The 22355-nt window shown below is 58.5% G+C and overlaps 1 protein-coding gene across 2 annotated transcripts in view; it reads left to right on the top strand.

Moving 5' to 3' along the window:
* CARD10 (caspase recruitment domain family member 10) overlaps nucleotides 1-17484 on the top strand; it is a 32078-nt gene extending 14594 nt beyond the window's left edge. The window contains exons 8-21 of one of the 2 annotated variants that reach the window (XM_074983877.1): nucleotides 313-510; nucleotides 1402-1539; nucleotides 2440-2555; nucleotides 5434-5474; nucleotides 6152-6269; nucleotides 7240-7420; nucleotides 8530-8653; nucleotides 9018-9258; nucleotides 9555-9624; nucleotides 10442-10532; nucleotides 11105-11263; nucleotides 13925-14043; nucleotides 15321-15436; nucleotides 16580-17484. In XM_074983877.1, coding sequence (XP_074839978.1) covers nucleotides 313-510; nucleotides 1402-1539; nucleotides 2440-2555; nucleotides 5434-5474; nucleotides 6152-6269; nucleotides 7240-7420; nucleotides 8530-8653; nucleotides 9018-9258; nucleotides 9555-9624; nucleotides 10442-10532; nucleotides 11105-11263; nucleotides 13925-14043; nucleotides 15321-15436; nucleotides 16580-16787 — 1920 coding nt within the window. In that variant the 3' untranslated portion in view covers nucleotides 16788-17484. Of the gene's footprint in view, nucleotides 1-312; nucleotides 511-1401; nucleotides 1540-2439; nucleotides 2556-5433; nucleotides 5475-6151; nucleotides 6270-7239; nucleotides 7421-8529; nucleotides 8654-9017; nucleotides 9259-9554; nucleotides 9625-10441; nucleotides 10533-11104; nucleotides 11282-13924; nucleotides 14044-15320; nucleotides 15437-16579 lie in introns of both variants that reach the window. The other variant, XM_074983876.1, reaches the window with a different exon arrangement.
* Nucleotides 17485-22355: the final 4871 nt, after the last annotated feature.

Below are 22355 nucleotides of genomic sequence, written 5' to 3'. Positions count from 1 at the left end.
CTGAGGCAGTGGCCCTCTTCCCCTCCTGCCACCATCCCCCGTCAGTGGGCCTGGTGGGGGCAATCCTGCCCCTCCCCCCAAGTGGTGCACGGGGGGAGCTGAGTGAGCCGGGGTCACATTGCTTCATATCCCCTGCTGCTGCCGGCCAGTCTGTTGCCCTCCTGCTTATGACATTTGGGGGGCATGTGCCCCCTCCCTGTCCCCCCCAAGAGCCCCTGCCTGGGAATTATTCTGGGGATGGGTCTCTGCCCTGGGTGCCGTAGAGCTTCACAGTGGTCCCTCCTGGCTGGGGGATCTGCCTCTCCCCGACAGGCCATCCAGAGCCGAGACAGGGTGCAGCTGCAGTACTCACAGAGCCTGATGGAGAAGGACCAGTACCGCAAGCGGGTCCGGGCCCTGGAGGAGGAGAGAGATGAGCTGCGGAGCAAACTCAGCCAGGCGGAGGGCACAGGGGGCACTCTGAAGGCGCAGCGGCAACGGTGCCCCGGCAGCCGGGACGTGGGCCTGAAGGTGCGTGACCGGGAGCTGGGGTGGAAAAGGCCCTGCTGCAGGAGGGCAGGCTGGGGAGGAGACCCTGAGTGCAGAGCGAAGGGGTGGGGGGCTGAGGTCTCCATGGTATGCAGAAAATACACACAGGAGCTTTTTCAGGGCACAAGGCAGTATGCCGCGTTTATTATAAGAATAATCGATACCTATATACACACACACACAAAAACGCACACACACATCCCAAATGTTCTGCAGCTGCTATAGAGTTACCAGTCCTGATTGTAGCTGGAGTTCGCAGCTCATGGTTGCTAACTGGCCAGGAAACCTGGGCGTGAGGAAGAGCCGGGTCTCTGTCGGGCGCACACCGATGCTCTTTGATGTTGCCAGCAGAACATTACCCAGAGGTCTTCCCTTCTCCCCCCTTCTTTTATAGGCTACAAGCTCGATGTAAGTCTGTGGGTCCTGCTGTGTCAGGCTGCCTCAGTGTTCAGACGTGACTTTTCAGCTTGTCTTTAATGGACTTTGTTCTTTTGTCTCCGGGGTGGATCTTTTTCTCACCTTCAGGGAATTGTCTGCGCTCTTCAGCCACTGGTGTCTGATCTTCAGGACAGGCTGGTGTTCAGGATCAATCACACATACCCCATTCACACATCTCATACAATTATGCAGTTGATACCCTACTCACTTAACTAGGCCAGGGTTCAGCCCCAAGAGAGCTTTACAAACTGGTGTATGGTGTTAAAATGGGTCCTTGGTTACAATATGGAGTCTGGTACAAATTACAGCTTACAACATAACTAAATATGAATTATACAAATATGAATAATTATTTTTTTATTAATTAACCCTACATCCAAGGGGCCTGGGGGTGGGGGAATGATCTTCTCACAGTGTCCCTTCCTTCTCCCTCAGGTGTGTGCCTCTTCCTACTCCCTCAGCTCCAACGTAAGCAGCACCTGGAGCCTGAGTGAGAACCCCTCCTCGCTGGGCAATGGAGCCATGGACACGCTGGGTGTCTCCGCCCCCTCCATGCCAGGGGACCCCAGCATGGTAAGACCAGGGGAGGCCCACCATCACTTAGTGCTTCTGCATGTCACTGGGCCTTGCAGCCCCTCTGCAGAGCGGGGCCGTGTCAGTGTGATCCACACCCCCTTCCCAAGGCACACGGGGCTGGGCCCTGCTGGAGGTCACCCAGTGGGTCAGTATTAAAAGTGCTCCCTGTGCTGGGTCCAGAGAGCGCTTCTTGCTGGGGAGCAGATCGGCGCCCTGCACTCACCTGTGCCCCTAGCGGCTCGGTACGCTCCTCCGTTCTCAGGCACAGCCGTCAGTAGCCCTAGTAGCGACTTCCCTTGTTTGGTAGCTGCTGCACTAGTGACTCTGGTGGTGGCTGTGCTTTTCAGACACACACAAAGCTGGGGGGTGAAATCCTGGTCCCCCAAACTGCCATTGACTTGGATAGGCCAAAATTTCATCCCTGACTCTTGGGAACTCCTAGCCCTTGGCAGTACCCAGCAGCAGCAAGGTCCATGGGTAGTTACATGCTCTCCTTGTGCCTGTTGCCTTTACAGCTCATCCCTGCCGTGTCAGAGAGGCGGGGGAATAGGAGGACCTGGCAGGGTTCCTTTTATGCTTCACCCCACACCGGACCTACCTGTGGCCTTGGCCATTCATTGGGCAGGTTGCAGAGATGGGCCTTTGGGAGGTACAGCATCTTGTCTCCTCTCTGCAGAGACCCTTCTCCTATCTCCGAGCGCAGCAAGGCCAGCAGGGCCCCCAGGAGCAGGGCAGGGGTGGAGAACCACCGGGGCCTGAACAGGAGAGTGGGGCTAGCAGCTGTGGCTGGGAGCTGAAGGCGTCCCGCCCAGAGAGCGGGCTGGCAGCCTGGGGTCCCTAAGGGCGGCTCTGGCTGGTGGGTGTGGGGCAACGTGGCATCTCTCTTGCTCGCCTCAGGAGGTGACTGCAGACAGTGAGAAGGACATTAACCGCCTTTCCACCTTCCCCTTCCCCCCCTGCGCCGGCTCCATCCTCCGACGGCAGCGGGAAGATGAGTCTGTGCCCTGCAAAAGGTAACTAATGCCCAGCCCCACCGGCCCTTCCAGACCTCACTCTAACCCCTTCCCGGCTGCCCGCCTCCGTTCCAGCCTCCCAGAAGGTGCTGCCAAAGGCAGGGGAGAATCCCGGCTACTTCGGCCCCCACTGCTGCTGCTGTGCTGGCGGGGAGATGTGGTGGCTGACAGGGCTGGGATCCCCAGCGCGTGCTTCACAACCTGGGACCGTGTGCCTCTGGCTGCGGGAACGTTGCTAATGACTGCAGGGTGTGGGAGTGCTGGCTGGGACGGAGGGAGGGAAAGGAGCAGGAGCACGGTGGCAGGGGAGAGGAGCACCAGCAACCAGGGCACGAAAGCACTCGTGGGGGGCCTTTCTGAGAGGAAAAGTGTTGGCCACAGAGGGTGGGACCAGGGGCAGATGGTGCTGGGCACGTGGGGTGGGAGTGGAGGAGTGGGTGGCTCTAGCCGTGTGGGGCGGGAGCAGGGGGGTGGGTGGCTCTAGCCATTTGGGTTGGCAGTGAAGGGGTGGGTGGTGCTGGACCTGTGGGGTGGGAGCAGGGGGGTGGGTGGCTCTAGCCATTTGGGTTGGCAGTGGAGGGGTGGGTGGCTCTAGCCGCGTGGGGCGGGAGCAGGGGGGCGGGGGGCTCTAGCCGCGTGGGGCGGGAGCAGGGGGGTGGGTGGCTCTAGCCGTGTGGGTTGGCAGTGGAGGGGTGGGTGGCTCTAGCCGCGTGGGGCGGGAGCAGGGGGGCGGGGGGCTCTAGCCGTGTGGGTTGGCAGTGGAGGGGTGGGTGGTGCTGGACCTGTGGGGCGGGAGCAGGGGGGCGGGTGGCTCTAGCCGTGTGGGTTGGCAGTGGAGGGGTGGGTGGCTCTAGCCGCGTGGGGCGGGAGCAGGGGGGTGGGTGGCTCTAGCCGCGTGGGGCAGGAGCAGGGGGGCGGGGGGCTCTAGCCGTGTGGGTTGGCAGTGGAGGGGTGGGTGGTGCTGGACCTGTGGGGCGGGAGCAGGGGGGCGGGGGGCTCTAGCCGTGTGGGTTGGCAGTGGAGGGGTGGGTGGTGCTGGACCTGTGGGGCGGGAGCAGGGGGGCGGGTGGCTCTAGCCGCGTGGGGCGGGAGCAGGGGGGCGGGGGGCTCTAGCCGTGTGGGTTGGCAGTGGAGGGGTGGGTGGTGCTGGACCTGTGGGGCGGGAGCAGGGGGGCGGGTGGCTCTAGCCGTGTGGGTTGGCAGTGGAGGGGTGGGTGGCTCTAGCCGCGTGGGGCGGGAGCAGGGGGGTGGGTGGCTCTAGCCGCGTGGGGCGGGAGCAGGGGGGTGGGTGGCTCTAGCCGCATGGGGCAGGAGCAGGGGGGCGGGGGGCTCTAGCCGTGTGGGTTGGCAGTGGAGGGGTGGGTGGTGCTGGACCTGTGGGGCGGGAGCAGGGGGGCGGGTGGCTCTAGCCGCGTGGGGCGGGAGCAGGGGGGCGGGGGGCTCTAGCCGCGTGGGTTGGCAGTGGAGGGGTGGGTGGTGCTGGACCTGTGGGGCGGGAGCAGGGGGGCGGGTGGCTCTAGCTGCGTGGGGCGGGAGCAGGGGGGCGGGTGGCTCTAGCCGTGTGGGGCGGGAGCAGGGGGGTGGGGGGCTCTAGCCGCGTGGGTTGGCAGTGGAGGGGTGGGTGGTGCTGGACCTGTGGGGCGGGAGCAGGGGGGCGGGGGGCTCTAGCCGCGTGGGGCGGGAGCAGGGGGGCGGGTGGCTCTAGCCGCGTGGGGCGGGAGCAGGGGGGCGGGGGGCTCTAGCCGTGTGGGGCGGGAGCAGGGGGGCGGGGGGCTCTAGCCGCGTGGGTTGGCAGTGGAGGGGTGGGTGGTGCTGGACCTGTGGGGCGGGAGCAGGGGGGCGGGTGGCTCTAGCCGCGTGGGGCGGGAGCAGGGGGGCGGGTGGCTCTAGCCGTGTGGGGCGGGAGCAGGGGGGCGGGGGGCTCTAGCCGCGTGGGTTGGCAGTGGAGGGGTGGGTGGTGCTGGACCTGTGGGGTGGGAGCAGAGGGGCAGGCGTTGCTGGCTGCATGGGGCTGGGTGGAGCAGCGTGGCCCTGTGAGGGTGGGGCCATGGTAGCTGCAGGTGGGGAGCGGGGATGGGCTCCGCAGACTGTGGGGCGGGCAGGTACCACGGAGGAAGCACCAGCTGCTGGGAGAGACGGGCTTGGGGCCTGGCTGCAGCGCGGGAAGGCGCCTGCGTGGAAGGGGGCGTGGCGCAGCGGGTGGGAGCTGCTGGGGAGCGGTGCAGAGCAGAGGCTGGGAGCAGAGACGTCTGGCTCATGGGACAGGTCGGGGCAGCTGACCCAGGCCCTGTGCTCTGGGGGGTGCCGTGGCGAGTGCCTCTACTGGTGGGTGGCCGGGGCCCCTGGTGACCTGTGGGGTTATCTGGGGGCCTGGGGCAGAGCCGGCAGCAGGGGTCAGGGCCCCGCATGCACCATGGGGGGTGGGAGCTGGAATGACCCAACAGCCTGCTCTGCTCAGACCCTCCACGCAGCCCACTGGGCTCTGCTTCACCTCAGCGCCAAGTGGGGCGACGCAGTCCCAGGGCGTGCTGCCAAATGCCCCTGTGGTGGGCTGGGCAGTGGAGCGGAGCTGCTGTCACTCCACTCCCGCCATCATGGCAAATTCGGGGGGTGGAGGGGGGGGAAATGGCCCCTTCTGCTGCCCCACGCCAGGCCCCCAGTAACCCCCAGCTCCCAGTGCTTGGGAGGAGGGGGGGCTTTGGTATGAGGTGCGGTGAGAGCAGGCCTGGGAGTGGGGGCTATCCCGACCCCGACCCCGCACCCCTTAGGGCCGGCCCAGGCTGGGAGGAGCCAGGCTGGCATAGCCGGTGCACAGCCGGACACCGATAGGTATTAGCAACTCCGGTGATTCCCCTTTGTGTCTCCTTGTTCCTTCCAGCCTGTCCTGTGGGTCTTTTGCCAGCCTGGAGGACATCACAGGTATCTGCCGCCGTGGCTTTTCCAGCAGGACTTTCCTGGGAACGAGGTGCGGGGAGAGACAAGGGAGAGAAGGGACCGGGAGCCGCCTGTCAGTGAAACTGCCTGTGAGGCTGTGTGCCCGCTGGGGGGCACCATTGCCCCACACTTCCCGCTTCAGCCGCAGCAGCCTGCCTCCTGCGGCGCTTGTAGGCTATTCTGCTCGGGTGTGTGTAATTTACAGAGGGGTTTATAGACAGAGGATTCGATTCAGAGTCAGAGGGGGTAGGAACGGGAAGAGATAAATGCTTCAGCTTCAGGGTGTTATCCGTCCTCGGTGACGGGCTGTAACTCACCAGCAGGTCCCACTGTATAGTTCAGGGCTGGCTGGATTTGTGGTCTGATCTCGTGTTGCAGCTCCCCAGCGGGGTTGGGTGGGTGGCTAAAGGCTGCCTGGCTACTGCAGGCACCCTCTGGCCTGCTGCTGCAGTGGGGGGAGGGTGTGCGTGGGCATTGCCTGCTCTGAGTCCTAGTCCAGGAGTCTCGGGCTGGTTCTAGCCCTCCTTCCACCCGCCTGCCTCACTCCGAAGGCCTGGTGGGCAGGACAGAGGCAGAGCTGCCCTGGGCTGGGCCCTGGGAGGGTTCTGAACCAAGGCAAGTGTTCGGGGTGACTTGCTCTCTCTTCTCCCGCTCTTTCCTAGGCAGTGTGACCACTACCCTTTCCTCCGCCGGCCTCTTCTCCTTTTCCAGTGGCGCGCACAGCAGGGCCAAGTCGGAGAACTGCTTGTGCACCATCTCTGACCAGAAGGCGCTGCTCAGGCGAGGCTTTCTTTCTTTCGGGGACTCGGCCTTGCGTTAGGCTTGGTGCTGGGGACAGTGGCAGTTTTCGTCTCCTGAGCAATGAGGGGATGGGGATCCCACTCTCTGCCTTAGGCTGGCCTTCCTGTTCTGCCCGTCTGGGCTTTCCCAGATGGGACCATCCCCTTTCTGATGGGATGAGAGGACGAAAGTCTGCAAAGGGTCAAGGCTGTCCCTAGAGGGGTATTGGGCCTGGGACAACCACCCCCTCCACCCTACACCCTCCCGATCCCCCACTTCTTCCTGCCCCTGCTCTGCCCCTTGCCCACTCCCAGTCCGTCCCTTCCCCCAAGTGCCCTCCCCTGAGAGATGCTGGGAGCTGGTGGAACAGGCTGGGTCCGGGTCACTCTGTTTCATGGTTACTGCTGGTGCGTGCTGAGGTGGGCCTGACACCTGTGGCCAGCACCAGACCCCCTGCTAATCCTGCAGGCAGCCCTTGGCCCTGCACTTCCAGGTCTCCCAGAAACACAGGGGCCCCGGGTAGCTGCCCCAAACCCTCTATAGATGGGACAGCTCCGCATGGGATTCGCCTAGGCTCTGCTCCCCAAAAGGGGCTCCCGCTCACTTCTTGTGGCCCATTTCATCATAATGGCAGGAGATCGGGTACCAGGCAGCATGGTAGGAGATAGGGACAGCTCCTTCCAGGAGCGTGGGCAGGAAACACCTCCTTCAGCTGTCTCGCTAGGGTTCTGGAGGACCTGCCCCTAAAGAATCCATTCCAGGGTCTGTGGTACAACAGGGTTTTGGGATTCTAGAGCGTACTGCGTGCAGAGCCCCCCAGTTCAGCCACAGTCAGTAAATCTCTTAATTATATACCTTGCTGCTGAGTCTTGGTGCTGAGACATTAGATGCTGTGACTAACCAGCTGAGGGACCCGCTTCCTTGCAAGGCAGTGGGCTTGAACTTCCCATTGTCGTTTTCTCCTTCTCAGATCCCTAGTGGTGCAGCTGTCTAGCATGGGCCGCCTGAATAACTCAGTGCCCCACCGTAGGGGGCTTGGAGGGGACATCGCCATCCTGGGGGGCAACAGAACAGGAATTTATGTCCAGTGGGTGAAGCCATGTTCAGAGGCAGAGAGTACAGGCCTGAAAGAGGGGTGCCGGCTCCTAAAGGTGAGTCTGAAGATTGCCATGCTATATGGAACCACTGTCTATCTTAAATAGACGTTTATTACACAAATCAGCCACAGCTACCATACAAGCAACCAGGCCTCTGCACCACTTGGGTGCCAGCTTTGTCGCGCTCGTTCGCCAGGAGCCACTCTTTGCCTTTGCAGCAAAGATAAATGAGCCACTAAATAATATCATGGCAGTGAGCATATCAATACACCTCTGTTTAAATACTCAGTCCTTCTGGTATGAGTGGCTAGAGGGCTCCTTCCATACGGGGCAGAGAGCCATCCTGCAGGTCCCAAAGCACTCCACGGGCTGGCTCACTCCCTCATTTCTGAACCGCAGCCGTTCTGCCTCAGTGGCATCTGATGCATTACGTAGCAACTTATGCAGAGAAGTGGAAGCGCCCAGAGATATTCACGTTGGCAGCATAGACTGACCTGATTCAGTTTGGCCAGGCCCCTGGAATGAACAGCTCTGCTCTTGGGAAAACCACTCCCTTCGACAAGCACATCCAGCAATCCAGCTCCATGCTGGGGTACTGACTGGGGGGAAGAGCACCTCTGCTTGAGTGTCCCCTACCTGAGCGGTTCTCCCCTCTGAGCATTGATCACACCTGATGCTGCTTAGTTGGAGAACAGGCTGGGTAGTGATTTACAGCCTGGAGGATCTAGTGGTCCTTTCTGGCCTTACATTTTATAGCTGTATGAACATCAGAGCCCAAAATCCATGGGCTGCATGGGCTGATAAGGTTAGACCGTCAGAGGGGAGCCATGGATTGCAGAGCATCCAGGAACTGTGAGAACCACTGAGGCCAGCAGCAGAAGCTGCAGGGGACGACGCAAGAATCTCTGGCATAGGCAGCTGGAGGGTAGCCTGCTCTCCGGGGCAGTTTCCCATGCCCCCAATGGCTACTGACTGCGCTAAGCCCTGCACCAGGCAGGGTTCAGACCCTTCCAAGCTCTCATTTGTCCTGTAACCTTGTCTTGGTGTGCTGGGTGGAGAGAGCTGGGAAGTGGAGAAGGAAGGCCAATCAGAGCAGAAGTGGTGGGAGGGGCTGGTCTGCGGGACCTGTTGTATTCTGCCTCCTATCCTTCTCTCCTTGGCAGCTCAGGGGGACTTTGCCAAATGGAGAGGTGCTGTCCTTGGAGAACTGCACACGGGAGGTAGCTTATTTGAGCCTCCTGCACTGGGAGGACCCTGCTGGTCTCATCTTCTTGCCTGACATGCAAGGTAAAGCCCTGCAGCTGCCACTTGGCCTGGGCACAAGGATGGCTGTCACTGGAGTAAAGGCTTCAGCCTCTCCCCTCTGCTCCCCTTCCAGGGGGAGCTGGGGAATTCTGCCTCCTTGACCGCTCAGCCCAGAGCAGCCTGAGTCCTGGGTTCTGGCCCTCTCTACCGTATGCCCCCCTCCCTGCCTCAGAGGAGAATCCCCAGGTTTGCTCAGTTCCGAGCTTTCTCTGGGCCCCCGTGGCTGCGAATACCAGTTCCTGAAGCACAGTGGTACGAGATGGCCAGATGCGGCTGCCCGCCTCACTCCTGCACGCGCAGAAGGGACTTGACGGTGGTGCACCTCACTCTGTCTCTCTCGTGCCAGGGTACCAGCCTCTCAAGGAGGCCCTAGAGGAAGGGAGGAAAGTGGCTGGAGACTCCTTCTATGTGCGTGCCAATCTGACCCTCCCGGAGCAGTCTGACCCCTCCGCCCTATGCATCAAGGCTCGGGAGATCCTGCATGTCACCGACACCATGCACAGGGGGCGGCTGGAGTGGTATTGTGCGCGCGTTGACCCACTGACACGGCGGGACCTGGACAAGGGAACAGTGCCTAATTATAGCAGGTAATGCACACCTGGAGGGCTGGGGGACTCCCTTCGGGGTCTCAGCTGTGGGGGAGGAGCTGGTGCCCCCGCCCCTTTTGCCTTTGGGTTCCCTGCAGCTCTTCAGGAGTACAGGCTGTCTCGGCTCTCAAGGCCAGAGCATGGTGCCCCTCACTGCGGCGTCTGGGCACCCCCGAAGAGAATAGGTGGTAGTGTATGTCCCTTCCTGTTGATGTTTGCACCGCGCTATGGCGGTTTGGTGTGGTATGCCCCCCGCAGCTTCCTTTGCTACCTGGTGGTAATCTCTCTCCTGCCAGGGCTCAGCAGCTTTTGAAGGTACAGGAGAAAAGCCAAGTGCCGGGCCGGCAGCGAGGCAGCAGCAGTAATGTAAGCTGAAGGACCAACGGTGGAAAGCGTGGAGCTGGGCCGGGGCAGGGGCCAGGAGCGGGGTGTGGCGGGAGGATATCACTGTGCCTGCAGTTTGCACCCACTCAGTGAGGTGCTCTGTGTCCTGTCCACCACTAGCTGGGGGCATATAGGTTGGACGAGCTTGCCGTAGGCATGGCTGACAGAGCTGGGGCTGTTGGCTCAAGCAGCAGCAGCCCGTGCTTTGAGCTCCGGAAGGCGCAGGGTCAGCCCCAGCGTGGCATTGCCTGTTCGCTTGGCCATGCATGGGAATCTCACCTCCACTGAACTTTGCTGGAGGATGAATGGAAGGGAGAGCAGAGCTCCATGCTGGAGGCTGTCTGAGCCCCCTTTCTCCGGCGGGGAATGGGAGGTGCAGTCACGGCTGCTCTCCCGTGGCTGGAGCATGGAGCTCCATGAGCTGGGAGCGACTAGCACGTCTGCAGTGCTGGGTCTGGAAGGGCTGTGGACTTGGTCTCTCGCTCCCTACGGGCTTGGCCCTGCTGCTGAGCCAGGCCTGGGTCCTCTGTGGGGCCGTGTGCACCAGGCTGAGTCTTGGCCTGCCTGGGGGAGGGCTGAGGCGGTGCCTCACCTCAGGGAGCTGGCAGGGAGCTGGAGGCCTGAAACGCTGCTCCGAGCTTTTGCATGCTCCCCTGAACGGAGCCCCTGAACCACCTGCAGTCTGGGCTGCCCTGCCTTCCCCAGACCACGCGTCACCCAGCGTGAGCCCTTTCTGCACCAGCGGGGAGCAGCGGAGTAAAGTGTGCCGTGTCCCTGCTCTCTCCCTCATTCTCCTCAGCGAACGAAACGCACCCTGGGCCAGCTGCGGCTGGTAAAATCCAGACTGGATGGGGAGCATCCTGGGCAGCTGCAGCTGGACCCCTGCCTCGGTGAGCTGCTGCTCTGGACTCCTCCCCTACAGCCCCTCCACGGCCCTGGGGGACAACGGCAAGCGCTGGGGTCCCCTCTGTGGCTCTTTGCCTGGCGGAGCTGGGAAGCCTCTGGCACCAGCTTCACTGAACTCCACCTCTCACGGCTGAGGGCGGGTAGCCTGGCCAGAAGGCTCTTGCTGGAGCTCTTAGGGCTGCAGGGGGCAGTGGGGTCGTGCAGCCCCACCAAGGGAGAAGGGCGCCCCGTGCATGAAGAGGAAAGGGGCAGAGGAGCTTGGAAAGGGCGTCCTAGGCGCTGTGGCCTACCAGGCTGAGACTGGGACAGGTGTGGGGGAAGTAAGGGGCTGGAGTGACAAGCGGGCGGGGCTGGGGCAGGCAGTGGGTGAAGCAGGGTTGGGGTGACAGTGGGTGCAGGGGCCGGGGGCAGGGTTGGGATGGCAGGTGGGTGAGGTAGAGGGGAGGGCGGCTCCAGGTGCCATGGGGAGGGGTTCACGCATGCCGTGGGGACAAGGAACAGTGCCTGTGCTGCTGAGAGCTCTTGGCTCCCATTCACTCACCGACCTGTCTTCCAGACCCTAACAGGGGCCCACAGCCCTACAGCCTTGTGCGCCCCCTGGTGGTGCAGGCCCCTCGCCCAGTGGTGCTCTCACCGGCCTGCATAGCACCCAGGCTCATCAGGAACCTGCTGGACCTGCCCACCTCACGACTGGACTTTCACCTGTGCCCGGCGGGTGAGCAGGAGCAATCAGGTGACTGAGCAGTGTGTGCCATAATCTGGAGCAGAACCCAGCTGGGCTGAGTCCCAGCCCCTGGCATTTCTTGGGGGAAGGTTGTCTTTTTCCTCCCACTAATCTGCACCTGCTTACCAGGGTGGGGGTTTTGCTAACGTTGAAGATAGGAACAACCTATCTCTAGAGTCGATGATATCCATGCTCATAGGGGGCCCTTTCCAGTCAAGCGTGGTAGCTGTGTAATCTGAGGAGTGCACTTACATGTCATTCAGGGAGGTGGAAGATGCCACATTATCTTCCTCAGCAGCCACTTCTGTCTGGCTCTTCCCACCCTGCTGCTGGCTCATCTTTCAGCCGCTTCTAAGCAGCGAGTATCCCGTTTTGGTTGGTGTCTTCTGTCGTCATCTTGGCTGCAAGGCTTCCCTTCCACCTGCTGGAGGGCCAGCTCCCGCCTCCAGCTTCTGTGCCACTGCAGACACAGCCAAATTCTTGGTCTGGCTGGAGCATCTTCCTTCAGTTGGATGGTGGTTGCTCTAGGAGGTTCCTCCAGATTGCCCTCAGCCCTCTTGCCTGGTTGCTCCCCAGCTTTGGCCTGAAGAACTGCAGCTCTGCTTGCTTTCTCTCTTCCTCGCTTGCCTCCAGGCGACCCTTACAGCCAGCTGCAGTGCCATGGTCTCCACCTCTCCCAAAGGGACATGTCTCCCTCCCATTTATGTTGTTTTATGGATTAGCAGGGTGGGAGGGAAAGCAATTTCTTTTCTCACAAGAAACTTCTATGGAGCACCTACTACCACCCCCTTTTCACTGGTGTTTCCCTGTGGAAATTTTTCACTGTCCAAACTTGAAAATTAAAACGACCCAACCAACCTCGCAAAACATTTTTGCGTGAAATTCTCCATTGTCAGGTGCAAAGGAACATTTGGAAAGACCACATTGTACCTAGCTGCACTCACAAACTTTGTGACTGTACACTGTGTTTTTGTCTCAGTGTGCCCTGTCCTGCACCCTTACAGCCCTACTCTCACAACACGTCAGGTGAGCTGCACTTATAAAGGTTGTTGGCTCCACCCCTGGTGCTGGTGCAAGTATCTCCTCTGGGTAGCCTGCTTCTTGCGGCATAGACTGCTTCCACCCAGGGAAATGGTGAAGATGGCTCATGGGCATCTTCCCACCACGTAGCCAATGCCACAACTCAGGATTGCATCTGTGTTCCCTGTTGCAGTCCACCAGGAGCATCCGCTCGCAGGCTTCTGGCTCTTCAGCTTTCCCTGTCTTGGGCAGAGATCTGCAGCTCTCTCCCTCCTGACCAGGGTTTTTCCAGGCTGCACAACTCCTCCTCACCTCCTCCCGCTGGCCTCCAGTAAGGCACTCTGCCTCAGCAAGTCAGCTTTGCTGCCTTCCTCAGAGGCCATATGAACTGTGGGTAATCACACTGCAGTTACCACGTAGCACTTCCTAAGCAAGCACACTTATTCCCAAGGCAAGAGCAACCCAGAGATGATGTTTAAAACAGGAACTGGACTTATGTGTGTGCTAATAAGCTTACCAGAGATCGCTCCAGCAAGTGCGCTGGCCGCTAAAATCTCACCAAGGGATTTTTCCCCTGTGATCACGGGTCCATAACAGCTGTTAGTTCAGAACAAACCCTCACCTGTCCCTCAAAGTGAGTCGCTCTCAGAGAAAGTTTGGACCTTGGATCTTGTCCTCACATAACAGGTGATCAGCCCACAATGGCTTTCTCTGCAGACACAGCTTTCAAAGGCTGGAGCCAGAGCTGAGACGATGCTCTCCCTTCCTCCGAAGTGTAGGGATCCCCCTTGGCTTGTCTGGCGTGTTATTTCAAAGAACCTTGTGATGCTCATACCACCTCCAGGGGTTTACATTAGTCATGTGTCCTTGAACAGTGGTTCCCAACCTAGGGCCTATAACAGAATTTAAGAAAGAGCTAGATAAATTCATGGAGGTGAGGTCCATAAAAGGCTATTAGCCAAGGGTAGGAATGGTGTCCCTGGCCTCTGATTGTCAGAGGCTGGAGATGGATGGCAGGAGACAAATCGCTTGATCATTGTCTTCAGTCCACCCCCTCTGGGGCACGTGACATTGGCCACTGTCAGCAGACAGGCTACTGGGCTGGATGGACCTTTGATCTGCCCCAGTGTGGCCGTTCTTATGTTCTTATATTCTAACCCCTGGGGCCCCATGAGGGCATTGCAGGGGGTCTGTGAAAAAAATAAAAAATACATAAAAATTGTCATAGAAAAGAAGTTTTAAATAAATTGCAAGGTTACAATCCATTATTATTTTTAATTAAATATCTTCCGGTAACGTTGTTAGATTTTCAGACAGCAGTTATGTCGTGGTTTCCTTTTTCATTTAACGACGTGTACATAAGGGCTAGAACTGCTGTTGATGGGGGTCCGTGAACGGTTTGGCAGAGGGTGACTGCGGGTCCACACTAGTGAAAAGGTTGGGAACCACTGTGCTAGACATTGAGTACAACCCCACAATGACAAGCAAACAGCTGCATTTTGAACACAATGAACTCCTGGGATACTGAAACCTAATCCAGTGCGATTTAACTGAATTCAGTAAGGCTTGTTTGAGAGACTGCAGAAAATTTCCATGTCTGTTGCAGCTAACCTGCTCTGCCTTCTTCTGCAGAGATGTTTGCGAATGACGACCCAGCTGCTGCTCCTCCTCAGAAGTGTGTGGCTCCCGGCTCCCTCCAGGAACAGAGAGAGGGCAGAAGGATCCACACCATCCGGGAGTGCATGAGCAAGGTGCCGAGTGGAGGGCAGTGGTTTCCGGTCATTGCCTGCTGGGTGCGAGTGGAGATGGGACATCCCATGGATGCTAGGAACCAGATGGGATTGTTGAATGGGGGAGAGGGTGAATGGGAAGAGACCATTGAATGGGGAGCTTGGTAGGGGGAAGAAAAGGAGTCAATGGGTTTAGGTTGCATCAAGAGGAGCATTGCCAGTAGATCCAGAGAAGTGATTGCTCCTCTTTATTCAGCTTTGGTGAGGCCACATCTGGAGTACTGTGTCCAGTTCTGGGCCCCCAATTATAGGAAGGATGTGGATACACTGGAGACGGTCCAGTGGAGGGCAACCAAAATAATTAGGGGGCTGGAGCATATGACCTATGAAGAAAGGTTGAGGGAATTGGGACTGTTTAGTCTGCAGAAGAGAAGACTGAGGGTGGGACTTGAAAACAGCCTTCAACTCACTGAAGGGAGGCTGCAAAGAGGCTGGAGAGAGGCTGTTCACAGTGGTCATCGATGGCAGAACACGAAACAATGGTCTCAAGTTGCGGTTGGGAAGGTCCAGGTTAAACATGAGGAAAAACTGTTTCACTAGGAGGGTGGTGAAGCATTGGAATTGTCTACCCAGGGGAGCAGCGGAGTCTCCATCCCTGGAGGTGTTTGTCTTGCCTCAGCAAAGCCCTGGCTGGGCTGATCTGATGGGTTTGGTCCTGCCTAGGGCAGGGGGCTGGACTTGATGCCTTTTTTAGGTTTCTTCCAGCTCTGTAGTTCTCTGATTCTCTGATTCTGGGACCCTTAAAAGGAGTTCTCCAGACACTAGCTACCTCCATCAGACTGTGAACTGTTGGCTCTGCTCCTTTTCTGGAGTCAACAGCAAGCCTTGCTCAAAGGAGGAGCAGCAGGTGCGAATGTTAATTATGCTACACACTAATTAATCAGTGGGATTTGCTCCATCCCAGCTCCTTCCTCACCTTCTCCAAGAGGGGGTGGAATGAGGAGGACCCGGGTTTGTGAGGAAGATCTGGAGATGAACACTGCAGACGTGTAAGAAGAGAGAGGGATGAGGAGGGCCCTCAGGCCAGGCTGGACACGCAGCCTGTTATGTATCAGATGACCCTGCTCTTTAATTCCCTGCTTCCCTCTTGGGTCTAGCTGTAAATCCACAGGTAACGGAATTACTACTGGAAAAACAATGATATCGCACAGTGTGGGGTTTGATTTAATGTAACTGTCAGGGACTTTGGGTTATTTCTTTTCCATTTAATTCAGTAAATCCATGCAATTTCCTTGCAGAATAAACACTGCCTGCTGGAGCCGGGCCTCCTGAGAGTGAGGGATCTAATTAAAAGTGAAATATACCCCATCATTATCCACGTGGAGGTCACCGAGAAGAACATCAGGCGGCTCAGGTACGAAAAGCCCTTCAGAGGACGCTAGCAGAGGTCAGAGCACGGGAAAAGGTGACTCTGGCTCATGCTCAGAGAGAAGGGGCTGGGAGTGGGGAAGAGGCTCTAGAGGGAAGGGAGCAGGAGCCAGAGGTGGATTAAGACTTATGGGGGCGCGAGGCAAAGAGCATTTTATCCCCACCTCCATGGCTATGGAGCACCGCCCTGGCTCCTGCCCTTCTCCCTAGCCCCACTCCCTGGCCTGGCCAGAAGCTGAGCCACTGTGGGGAGCACTGGACTCTTTGCCTGCAGCTGGAGGACAGGGGACACAGGACCAAGGTTACTCTTGGGCACTCCACCCAGGGCAGCTGGGGGTCTGAGGTTCCCCACAGCTGCCGGAGCTCCTGGAGCAGCTCTTACTACAGCCTGCAACTGCAAATGGGACGAATGCCCCAGGGCGTGGGCCGTGCCTCTTCCAGCTGAGGGCGCGGGGGCAATACGCTCGCACAACTTTGGCCTCCAGCCTGGCCAGGGGGTGGGGCCTCAGGTGGAAGAGGTGGAGCAGGGCAGTGGGGCCCCAGAGGAAGGGAGAGGAGGAGTGAGGTGGGGGCAGCATGGGCTGTGCGTTCCTGCCTTTGAGGGGGCTGGGAGCCAGTGCTGGAAGCTCCCTCCGTGCGTGTGTGGGTCCAGCACTGCCAAGACTATCGCTCTGGCCCAGGCCTGCCCCATTGAGCCTCTTCCCCACAGAGGCCCAGTCCACGCTCCACCCCCACAGCGCCTCAGGTCCCGCTGGGCCAATCAGCTCCATTCTGTCCGTCCCTCCCACCTTTCCACCCCCTCCCTCCAGGCTTCCCTTGCTCACTGCTCAGGCCTCAAATGGGGAGGGGGGTACCTTGGGAAAGGGGGTGAAGAGGTGTTAGTGGCAGGGCAGGAGCTCCTCAGAGGAGGGCTTGCAGAGGTGTGCGTGGTGGTGGGGGTACCTCAGAAGAAGGGGTGTAAAGGTGTGAGCGGTAGTGTTGGGGGGCAGCCTCAGGACCAGGGGGGGATACGGGCAGAGGTGGGGCGGGCTGAGGAGAGGCAGGGACTGTGTCATAACATGCCTGTGGGGCCCCCAAAGGTGCAACAGTTTGAAGCCTGTTTATGGCCATGTTCCTGTTTCTCTGTCAGGAGCTTGCTGTGGAAGCCAGGCCAGCGTGACTCTGAAGTGGTAAAGCTTTGCCGGAGGGCTGAGCAGGCTCTCTATGCCTTGCCCTACTCATGGGCTCACCTGGATGCCCAGTCCTGGTGCCAGGTGGAGGAGCTGGTGAAAGTGGTGCGACTCTGCATCTTCCAGGAGCAGAACAGGATCGTGTGGGTTGAGGATGGTGGACTGTGATCCCAGACCTGTCAGACTCGGGGCTGTACCTTCATGTTGGGAGGTTTTACGTATGAGACTGGGACATTAATTTCCTTTCCCAAGGCCAGAGCCTGGAGCACACCTAGCATTTCTTCTTCATCCCCAAACTGTTCCAGACAGTGTCCCTGCTCCCTGGTTGGCTGCTAGAGGACATCTTGCCATCAGGGGATGTCTGGAGGGACAAGATGGCCTCTTACATCAAGGAGTTTAGGTGGCCCACTTTCTGCTGCTTGGAGACTGGCCAGGCTGTGGGTAACACACGGGACTGGGCTCCCTGCCCCTCGTTCCTAGGGTTAGTGGAGAAGTTTTCTTCCCCTTTGCACCAAGAATCTCCTCCCTGCTGCTCCAGAGATGCCCTTGTGACCCAGACCTCCCCATATGGCTTAGACATTTGGGGGGACAGACTCCAGGAGAACAGAGAGCAATCGATGAAAGAGGGTAGGGTGTGTGCGTGCGCGTGCGCGTGTGTGCACGCACGAGAAAGAGAGCCTCTGTCTTCCCATTGTTCCTGTAATGAGGCAGCACTCACCTCTCACAAGTGCCCCCCTCTAGCCAGAGTGTGCATGTGCCTGCACTCTCTGTTAGTCTGCCAAAAGCCTCTTCTGCAACTCAGCCCTCCCGCTGGGTCTCACACCCTGGCTACGTCTACACTAGCCCAAAACTTCGAAATGGCCATGCAAATGGCCATTTGGAAGTTTACTAATGAAGCGCTGAAATACATATTCAGTGCCTCATTAGCATGCGGGTGGCCGCAGCACTTCCAAATTGACGTGGCTGGTCCAGACGGGGCTCCTTTTCGAAAGGACCCCACCTACTTCGAAGTCCCCTTATTCCCATATGCTCATAGGAATAAGGGGACTTCGAAGTAGGCGGGGTCCTTTCTACAAGGAGCCCCGTCTGGATGAGCCACGTCAATTTCGAAGTGCCGCGGCCGCCTGCATGCTAATGAGGTGCTGAATATGTATTTCAGCGCTTCATTAGTAAACTTCCAAATGGCCATTTGCATGGCCATTTCGAAGTTTTTGGCTAGTGTAGACACGGCCCCTGTGTGCAAATCACAACCCCCTTCCAGAGTACACACTTCACAGGAACCCATTTTGATGCCCTCGATAGTGTCTTTCAAGTCTGTTCCCCATGCTGATAAAGAACAGTGCCCCCACAGCTTCCCCACCTGAGGACAGCAGCCTCACCCTTATCTCATGGCTCTACCTCATCATCCCATCCTAGTCCACCAGTATTCTAAGCTCCCCACATGGCTATCTGGGATGCCACTGTTCTCCCAGACAGGCAGGCAGTCTCCCAGTCTGGACAGGCAGAGGTCTCCAGAAGAACTAATTGCTACACAGGTCTCCAGTTCTTTTTATAGGACTTCCTGGCCCCTGATTGGCTGTGTCCTCTGCAGCCACTCTAGGCTACTCAGAGGACTTCTCTATGGCTTCTCTGGGGCAAGGTGGGGGCAGGGACACAAGCCTCCAACAGAGGGCTTTGGGGCCTGGTGGACCCTATCACAGTTCTGTTCACCCCCACCCCCTTTCCCTCATCGCAGTCACCTTCTCCCCTTCGCCATTGTGGCTCTCTCTGGCATCCTGTCTACCTCAGCTGTTGTCCTGATGAAAGTGGAGATGGTACACATGGCCGCCGCAGGCAGAGCGACACTACACAGGGTCTGTCAGGCATCCTCCTTGGGTGGTAAATGTAATCTTTATGGTGTATAAATTTTTAATGGATCCTTTTATTGGAAACCTGCATATAAAAGAGAATTAAATACCCTTTACAATGGGAACGAAGGAGGGGCTCCTGCTTGCCTTAACAGCAGGAGTGGGATGCTGGCAGATTTCTCTCCTGTCCTCAGGCCCTTCCTAACCTGCCTGGCTTCCTCAGCTCTGGGAAACTTGGGAGCATTGAGGCATTTGCCTGGTTCTTCCAGAGCCTTCACCCTGTATCCCCAGTTGCCTCTGGGAGCCTGTGCCATCTGGGTTCTACTCTGGGAACACTAGGAGAGCAGAGAGCCAGCAGGGCTGCTGGAAGGCTGAGGATTGCCTCATCTGTAGAACAGAGGCTGTTTTCACCTCGCTGCTCTGACTCTGCTCTGACTCCCCATTCCCATTGAGTGACCATCCGGCCCGTATTGGGCGGGACAGTCCTGACTTATTTTTTGAAAAAGATGAATTGTCCCGTATTTGGGCTGTCCCCCCACCTTTTCCACCAGCAGCTGCTCAGGAGCAGCTGCTGGCGGGAGTCACTTCCCTGAGCCTCACAGGGGGATCTTGGGTGGCTGCCACTTCCCCAGGGCTTAGGAAGCACTAGGGGCTGCCATTTCCCATCGCTGGCAGCTGCCGCCTCCTTCCCGGCTCCCCGGGGCTTGAAAGAGCCGCCCTTTCCCCCACATATCTCCCTGTCCAGTATTTGGGACAGGGAGATATGGTCACCCTCCCTTCCCCGCATGCTGCCCCTTCCTCTCAGACACTGGGGGAAATGGAAGACCAGAGCCAAAGAGGGAGCGTGAAAGAAGCAGAGTGGGGCAGAGGCAGACATGATAGGGGAAAAAGAGAGGAGCGGAGGGGATCACGCGCCTGTACAGCATGCTCCTGGCATGCAGCTGCCCGCTGGGATCGTGGCTGGAGTTAGAAACACCTCTCCAAGAACAGCACTGCTCTCAGGAACTGGTTGAGGAACTGGTTGTCTTGGAGAGCCCTCCTTCCGACTGTGCCAGGGCAGCTTTGTGGAGCAAGCTGGGGGAGTCCTTCAGCAAGTGGGAGGGGCTGGGGTTCATAGTGCAGTTGGAGCACTGATGACCTGCTGAGACAGTGGGGGCGGTGGACAGCACTGGAGCCAGTATGTGCAGGCTGCAGAAAGGTGTGTGTCCAGCAGTGGTGGGGGCCCCAGCAGAGCCCCGTGAGGGGAAGCAGCATGAACGGAGGAGAACCCTGGATGCAGGCCAGCAGGTCTCCAGGACTAGGTCAGCACTGGCTAGAAGGGGCGGAGATCAGCAGAGGTTCAGTGCTCTTTCAGCTTTGCGGGAGGTGGGCCATGGGCCCAGGCAGAGGATGGGCTAAAGAATGCCAAAGGTGCACTTGTGTCCCCATAACAATGCTTAGCCCTGGGCTAGTGCTTCACAGTTTTCCACCTCTGGGCAAAAATTAACTGGCTCATCCTCCCATCTCCCCAGGGATGTGGTCATTTGTTCTGGAGATTTTTACCCCAGGGCTTGGGTCTCTTTTCCAAAATGTAAAACCACAGCCACCAAAACCTAGAGCAACTCTCGGTGCAGCCCTCGCACCGTATGAGCTGTAGCCCAAGCATTAGGCAGACGCTTTGCCCTCAGCCAGACCAATGCCACCTCCCCCACCCCCAGAATCCCCACCCATCCCCAGGCACCCCCCTGCCATCGGGGTGCCTCTTGCAAAGCGATCTCCATTGGACCCGCATGGAGACCCAGCCAGTCGTCACTCCCGGAGAACACCTTGCTAGCAAACGCCGCTCACTGAAACAAGGGCAACAGTTGCGCAAGTGCCTCTAGTGACGGCAGCTGGGGCAGCGCCACAGAGCCCAGAGCGCTGAGGGCTTTAGAAGTCAAAACAGACACCTTCCACTGCACCGGGTGCTAACAGGTAGCAAGCGCAGTTCTTGGCACCATGGGGCTGTCTGTGAGCCGTGCTGTTCTCCCCCAGCACTGACGTTTAGGGGGCGGAGGGGAGTTGGAAAAGGACTCAGTTGAGCGGGGAGGAGGTGTGGAGGTATTTGAGGTGGTGGAGAGGAATCCCTGACACCGTCTTCTGCCCCTGCTCCTGAGCAGTCTGAAGGCAAGGTGCCCATCGCGTGCATTGCAGTAGGATAACTAGACCAACACACCTCTGAATGCCGCAGCTGTGCCCCCCACTGAAAAAATGTGCGGCTGTCCAGAGGATTCTACAACAACAAGCTGGGGGACCCTCCTCCAAGAGCTTGGGCCAGGCCAGACCCCCGGAGATGGTCTTGCTCAGTGCAGAATGTAAACTGTCATCTTGGCCACCACTGTCACTGGGCCTGAATGGCAGAGGATGTGGATCTGAAAGGATCCCACAGATGTAAGCACCATCCCTATCTTAAAGGCAGGGAAACTGAGGCAAGAAAGAGTAGGATGACATCTATAACATCACCAAGCAAGGCGGCCAGAGCTTGGAATAGAACAGAGAGCCTCACCCCCACAGCACCCTGCTCTAACCACTGGATGACACTGCCTCTCCTTCCGTCCTCCAGGCTTCTTCCAGCAGTCATTCCATTCGCTCCTGGTGTGTTTCAGAGGTCACATTGGCCTACACTGGTCTGTTCCACAGTCTCACAAACCCAGCTCCTGCTGGTTCCAGATGCTGACGGTGGGGAAAAGAGAGATTCTAGGTAAACATCAACCCAGCAATGTTCCCTCGCTCCTGTCCCACTTACTTGTCCCCATAGGGTGCCTGACTTTCTGCCCTGGGGAGGTGCTGTTGCCTACTGTAGAGGAATGAGTCACGGGTTAAGGAACAGGTGGAATGCCATTAGCAGCCCTGGGCACCAATTATCAGCTGTAAAAGCCTTGTACAATCCCAATGTAAAGAGTCATTTAGAAAAATTGTGCTACTTGTCCTCAGGGGAGGGGATCAGCCAGGGGAGTGTGTTTGCATGCGTGTGCAGTCAAGGGTTGTTGGGGGTTTCCAAGTCCCCCATTAGCTACAGCAGGGGTGGCCACCCAGTTAGAGGCGAAGAGCCAAAATAGCAGTGGATACAGTGCAAAGGGCCACGTATTATATATTTATTTTTGTCCATCGATCGATCGATCGATCAATAGCTGGATAACACTATATATAATACATGGCTCAATGCCCCACCTTGTCCAGAACCAGGAGCCCCAGCCCCCTGCTCTAATCCAATCCCCCTTCCCCAAATCCAGGCCCCTGGCTCTAACTCAGTGCCTTCCCCTCCCCCAGAGCCAGACACCCCCCAGCACCCTGAGACTCTAACTGAATGCCCACCCCCTCCCCCAGAACCAGACACCCCCCAGCACCCCCAGACTCTAACTGAATGCCCACCCCCTCCCCCAGAACCAGACACCCCCCAGCACCCTGAGACTCTAACTGAATGCCCACCCCCTCCCCCAGAACCAGACACCCCCCAGCACCCCCAGACTCTAACTGAATGCCCACCCCCTCCCCCGGAGCCAGGCACCCCCAGTTGCCCTACTCAAACTCGATGCCGGCAGCTCACCGAGCCGTGCCTGCACCCTTCTCCCCTCAAGCGGTAGGGCGCGTGCTCAGAGCAGCACATAACACTTCCCGCGCACAGGCCCAAGGAGGAGCTGCATTTAATTGCTCCAAGAGGTGCATGCAGCTTGAGCCCCGCAGGTCGCCCACCCCTGCGTTACAGCGCCCCCCTCGAGCAGTTTGCAAAACTTCCCTGCCATTGCTCAGGCGGGCTTAGCACCGCGGGTGCGAGTGTTAGCAGCTGGGGTGTGCCCAGCCAATTGTCAGCCTACACACTGTGTGAAAACAGTTGCTTTGAGCAGGGATAGCTGGCACAGTGTGCAACATA

The sequence above is a fragment of the Carettochelys insculpta genome, chromosome 1, assembly GCF_033958435.1.
Source record: "Carettochelys insculpta isolate YL-2023 chromosome 1, ASM3395843v1, whole genome shotgun sequence".
Taxonomy (NCBI): domain Eukaryota; kingdom Metazoa; phylum Chordata; order Testudines; family Carettochelyidae; genus Carettochelys; species Carettochelys insculpta.
Note: the sequence above shows the minus strand (reverse complement) of the source record. Positions and strands in the feature narration are given on the sequence as shown.